A 6458-nucleotide genomic window follows, 5' to 3' on the forward strand; every position below is an offset into this window, starting at 1 on the left:
AAAAAATCTACCATAAATCACTATTCTGCTAGTAGGAAATCATTGCTAACACCTTGTTACATAGATACTTCTAGTCTTTCTATTCATTTTCTTTTATATGTAGTTGAGATAATATTGCATATGATTAACAGCTTTGAGATATAATTCACATACCATGCTATTTGCCCATTTAAAGTACACAATTCAATGGTTTCTAGTATATTCACAAAGTCATGCAACTATTGGCACAGTTAATTTTAGAATACTTCTGTCACCCCAGAAAGAAACCTGTACCCACTGGCATTCATTCTCCATGTCCCCCCATCTCCCCAGCCCTAGGCAACCAGTAATCTGCTTTCCGTTTCTAGGGATTCGCCTGTTCTAGACACTCCGTATGAATGGAATCACACAATTCGTGGTCTTTGTGTCTGGCTTCTTCACCCGGCATGTTTTCAAGGTCCATCCGTGCTGCAGTAGGAACCAGAGCGGCACTCCTTTCTAACACTGAACAGTAAGTACCCCACGGTATGGATACACCACACTTTGTCTATCCACTCATTAGCTAATGGGATTTGAGTTCTTTCTAGTTTTTAATTGTTATGAATAATGCTGCTTGAACAGTCATGTATCATTTTTTATGAATCTAACCATTTTGAGGTATATAATTCAGGGATACTGACTATACTCACACTGTCGTGCAACCATCACCACCATGTACAGCTGGGTCAGACGGTCACTCTCCGCTAACACTGTGAGGACGACTGCGCATAATTCTCATTCTGTATTTCAGAGTTTAACATTACAACATAGGGTATTTTTTCCATGTCATTAAAACTCTCTGTAAACATGACACATAAAGTTCATGACTGAACTATAAAATTTCAATGGGACCGATATCTGTACTGGATTAATTTTTTAAATTGGAAAGATAAAAAAAAAGCTTTTAAAGTTTTCTGATTAAGACGATGTCTTACGGCCACATTTTTTACCTATGTGTAATTGACAAGAAAGTTGTAGTACAACAGACGCAACATTTGTGTTTTGCAAGTGCCCTGGGATCTGCTGCCACGGCTGTCCTTGCTCAGTAAGGAGACTCTACAACTAAACTTACCGCACACTGAAAACCCTCAGACCTCTCCAACAGAACTCAAGTAATTTCCAGCTAACGTTACAAAAGTCTTCCTTCTGTTGTCTAAATTTCTGTCCACTTGTGTTGAAAATCTGTAGTCAGAGGAAGAACTGGCTCTGGTTTTGAGGCTGGAACCCAAAGTGTTGCTTTTCTGATACTTAAAAACATCAGGGTCACAGGAAAATGGCGATCACGAGGACGTAAGCAAACTCCAGTGGCTACACCTGCCAGTGACTGCACTGAGTGTCCTGCCTGTTCTCTCCTCTAAGGCTCCGACAGCCCACGACGCAGGCCCTATTTCCACGCTGTCCCCATGTCACAGGAAGCTGCCACAGTGTAAGTGGCCAGGACATGGCTGAGCAGGGGTTCCAGTAAACTTGAGGAAGAGCCACTCGCTCCTCCTTTTTCCCTGCCGTGCTGTGCTACCTGAGAGCAGAGGCGGCGTGACATGAGATCCGGCAAAAGGCAAGTACTAAGACACGCTTCCACCCCACTGCCTGTGCTCCACCAGTGTCTCTCATGAACTTAGACCCCCAAATCCTCAACAAATTAGGAAACTGAAATGCAGCAGTGTATAAAAAGAATCATACACCACAACCAAGCATGATCTATTCCAGGCAGGCAAGGCCAGCTCACACTGAAAATCGACCAGTGTCATGCATGCCACCAACAGGCTAAGAGAGAAAACCCAGACTCTCATATCAATGGGTGTAGGAAAACACTGGACAAAACCCAACCCCCACTCATGATAAAAACCCTCAGCAAACTAGAATAGAAGGGATGGAGTGTCTGGACAAGGAGTGTCTACAGGACACCCACAGCTACATCACACTTAATGGTAAAAGGCTGAATGCTTCCCCAAGGTCAGGAGCAAGGCAAAGAGGCTCCAGAGCCCGCACTTGGAAGCCTGTGCTATATGAGCTCTGCATATCTCTCTGAAGAAAGGTATTATGCAGCATTTTTATAAACAAGCAATTTTAAACCAGAAAGGCAAATTGCAATGCAGAACACTCACCTAGAAGAGGCACTTGCCCCTGCCTGGATAAGAGTCGGCAGGACAGCAATGAACAGGCCCAGCTGCACATCCTGTGTCACCAGCATCCCCAGCAGCACTGCACCATGGTCGACGTCGCCTGCTGGGCAGAAACATAGGTTTGCAGCAACGAAAAGTGCCTATGTCAAAATATAGCTATTGCGCATGTTTCCAAAACAATCCAAGCAGCGCTGGCACTTGAGATAAGGATGACCTTTAAAATCACTCAGAGCAAACACTGAAGCTTTCATGTGTAACTTCTCCATCCTCCCTAAGCTGCTCCTGGCAGGCCTGACGCAAGTCCCTTCCGGCCACATGTGTGCATGTTCCACGTGTGCAAACACACTGTCACCACCACCCTGAACAGCACCTCCCTCTGAGACATGTGCAGACTTGGGGAAAAAACACTGGCTCATTAGATGGACAGAGCAGAATAGAAGTGACCTTTACTGGTTGAAGAAAGAAGAAAGGAAAACGATACGTTTCTCACAAATTCAACACTTTGCACAGGCCTCCATTTTCAACAAACAGTTTTGCCTTTGGGCCCTTTAGATATGTCATACAAGGTATTTTTTTCTTTTAAAAAAGCTATTACTATTAACAGATTATTGAAGACCAATCTGATAGAACAAGCTTACATAAAAAGAAGCAGAACAAGCAAACAAAATGAAAATCCTCGCTGCCAGCAAACGCCTCATCTTGACAGGAAGTTCAGGGGACCCTTTCAGGAGGCTTGTTTTACTTATCTTACAAAATTACATTTTTGGTGAAAGAAATGCATGGGTTAGGGTTTTGAGACACTCTAAGTGGATGAGCACATTAGGCTGTTGTCACTACAGCTTTGCTTTTGAGAGCTGCACAGTTCAGGAGGTAGCAGAGAGTAATACTGAATGTCTGGGGCGCTTCAAACATTGATGATTTTTCCATAGGTTCACGATGGCCAAGCCGCTCTTGAGCTTGGCCACATTTGCTAGGTCTGAAGCCCGCAGTTGCTGTGTGGCAGGCACTCCCACAGATCAACACCTTCAAACCTGTGGCCATGACTGTGCCCCTGCTTACATAAAGGAAATAATAAAATCGCTTGTTACATCTCATTTTTTAGAGATAGCATTTGATGAGATTTTGCCAGCATTGTGTAATATTTTAAAATTTTCTCTTTGCACCTGATCACAGTGAACTGACTTAAATCCACAGACATTCAACTCTCATCTGCTAGACCGTAGGCACCGCAGACTGGAAACCAGGTCTTCACGTGGCACCTGGTGCAGGACCAGCACCCATGCCTGCAGTGCCTGCGCTCTGGAAATATCTGTTCCTCAGTGAATTCACTGAACCTACAATAGAAAGACAAACGCTTATAGCAGTGATAAGCATAAAAAAGAGTGAAATCAGACAGAGATGAAGATAATTATTCACACTGAAATACTGAAAATTAAAGACTCACCACTTAACATTTTTCATTTTTTTCTGCACCTTGCACTAGTTTAATTTTTGTTCTTTTGCTTATCACTACTATAAGCATATTAATTTCTTTCTGTTTTGCATTCCTTTTATTAAGCAGTTTAAATGTACATAAAATATGAATGCCAACATACTCAATACTGAATTTTGCTAAATTTTAAACTTTTGGCATAATCGCTTCAGATTTCTAAAAAGAAATACAACACTGCAGATTCTCCAGGAGCCCTCTGAGCCACCTGCTGCTGGACCCCACTGTCCCCACCAACCCAGTGCCCTGTCTGTGACATCTATCACCCCCGTGAGTGCACATCTACTTTAGCACAGTAAAACCTATGCATCTAGAAACAACACTGAGTTTATTATTTTGTAATCTTAAACTTTATATAATCGACATTTCTGCACCTTGCTTTTTGTGCTCACTGCTATATCTGAAAATTATCCATGTTGATGCACAGAGCTCTGGTTCACTTTTAAAACTTGTAGAATATACCACAACTTATCCATTCATCTGTGGATGAACATTCGGGTTTTCAATGCTGTAATGAATATCCTTGTACACTGACTGCAAAAATCTCCCTTCCCTTTGCTTATACTTTCACAAGAAGGGAGTTTTCCTGACTGCTCTTGGCTTACCTGTGTATTAGTCCATTCCTGCTGCTTAGGTTCACTTTTAAAACTTGTAGAATATACCACAACTTATCCATTCATCTGTGGATGAACATTCGGGTTTTCAATGCTGTAATGAATATCCTCGTACACTGACTGCGAAAATCTCCCTTCCCTTTGCTTATACTTTCACAAGAAGGGAGTTTTCCTGACTGCTCTTGGCTTACCTGTGTATTAGTCCATTCCTGCTGCTTATAACAAAATACTTAGAACTGGGTGATTTATAAAGAAAATGAAATTTACTGCTTACAGTTTCTGAGGCTGGGATGTCCAAAGTCCATCCGGTGGTGGCGACAATGACCCAGGGGTCCCAAATGCAAGATGGTGAAAGCAGAGAGACCAGAGAGAGAGAGAGACAGACTCCTCTCTTCTTTTAAAGCGCTCAGAACCATGCCCCTCACCACCATTTTTAATCTATTTACTACCGTAGGGTCCTACAATCCAATCACCTCTTCAAGGCCCCACCTTTCAATTATCATAATGGGATTTCCCACCCTCTTAACCATCACAGTGGGGGCCAAGTTTCTAATACATAAAACTTGGGGAACACAATTCAAGCTTCGATGAGTTTTCGGGGGCTGTAATTCAATCTACTACACCCTGCTTGCACTACTCCTGGAGACAGGGCACTCTGTGGTCCTCCAGTGGACCAGCTGGCCACAGCGCCTGTCTGGGAGTTCCCAAGCAGCCCTGAGCTTTCCAGGCAGCCCCGCCCCCCGGGAGCCTCTGTAGGTCAGTGCTGCACGTGGCTGGGCAGGCAGGCTTGCTCCAGGTTAAGAATGAGACTTATGGAGCCCACCACCAGTGTTCGTTGGGGCCATGTCTCCCGAGCCACCACTCACCACAACCAGGCTGCTGCTCTGGCCTGCAGCTGCCCAGCTCCCTTGTTGCCTGTCTGTCCTCCTATGGGCTCTCAGCACAGGCACGGCAGAGTGGAGTTACTCACTGTACCCCGTTGAGGGTTTAGGCCCCAATATCTCATGCACTGGCTGGAAAACTTGAGAACAGAAAAGAAGCAGAATTTGGGCAAAAACAACACTATACAAACAACAAAGACCCACATAGGAAGAGTGAGTGAAGCTTCTGGTGCAGACAAGGGTAGGTAACTTTTAAGCTTTGGTGGGACAGTATTAAATTTGGACTATGTAGAAAATTTTAATAAAATGTTCAACTTATGCCAAAGTAGGAAGAATAATACAATGAATCTGCAGGAACAGACAGTCCAGTTTCAATTACTAACTCATGACTAATCTTGTTTCCTATATTAACCTCCATCCCATCCTCATAAAGGAGGCCCAGATATCCTATTAGCCATAAATCTCAGTGTGTACCTCTGAGAGAAAAGGCTAGCATCCACACTGGAAAGCACCATAAAAACAACAAAGACCCACGTAGGAAGAGTGAGTGAGGCTTCTGGTGCAGCCAGGGTAGGTAACTTTTAAGCTTTGGTGGGACAGTATTAAATTTGGACGATGTAGAAAATTTTAATAAAATGTTCAAACTTATGCCAAAGTAGGAAGAATAATACAATGAATCTGCAGGAACAGACAGTCCAGTTTCAATTATTAACTCATGACTAATCTTGTTTCCTATATTAACCTCCATCCCATCCTCATAAAGGAGGCCCAGATATCCTATTAGCCATAAATCTCAGTGTGTACCTGTGAGAGAAAAGGCTAGCATCCACACTGGAAAGGAAAAATTAAGCTATCTCTGTTCACAGATGACAGTATTTTATATGAAGAAAATCTCACTCAAAAAACCTGTGAGACCTAGTAAAACAATTCAGAAAGTTGCAGGATACAAAATCAGCACACAAAAATCAGTTACTTTACTATACACTAACGAGAAACAATCTAAAAAGGAAACACGAAAATTCCATTTACAGTAGATCAAATGAAGTTAACCGAGAAGCAAAAGACATGTGCTCTGAAAACTTCAAAGCATTGCTAAAAGATATTAAAGACAACATAAGTCAATAGAAAGACATCTGGTGTCGTGGACTGGAAGACTTAACACTATTTAGATGTCAATCTGCCCAAGTTACTACTACAAATTCAATGTAATCCCTATCAAAATCCCAACAACGTTTTCTTAATAAATAGAAAAACCCTTAAAATTCACACATAATCTCAAGAGACCCCAAGCAGCCAGAACAATCTCAAGAAGAACAAAGCTGGAGGACTCACA

At 42.6% G+C, this 6458-nt stretch overlaps 1 protein-coding gene across 1 annotated transcript in view; it reads right to left on the minus strand.

Moving 5' to 3' along the window:
* TMCO3 (transmembrane and coiled-coil domains 3) overlaps nt 1-6458 on the minus strand; it is a 54097-nt gene that overhangs the window by 18584 nt on the left and 29055 nt on the right. Inside the window, exon 8 of the mRNA XM_008572923.1 lies at nt 2124-2241. Within this exon, the coding sequence (XP_008571145.1) occupies nt 2124-2241 (118 nt within the window). The remainder of the gene's footprint in view (nt 1-2123; nt 2242-6458) is intronic.

Source organism: Galeopterus variegatus, unplaced genomic scaffold (genome assembly GCF_000696425.1).
Source record: "Galeopterus variegatus unplaced genomic scaffold, G_variegatus-3.0.2 Scaffold848, whole genome shotgun sequence".
NCBI lineage: Eukaryota > Metazoa > Chordata > Mammalia > Dermoptera > Cynocephalidae > Galeopterus > Galeopterus variegatus.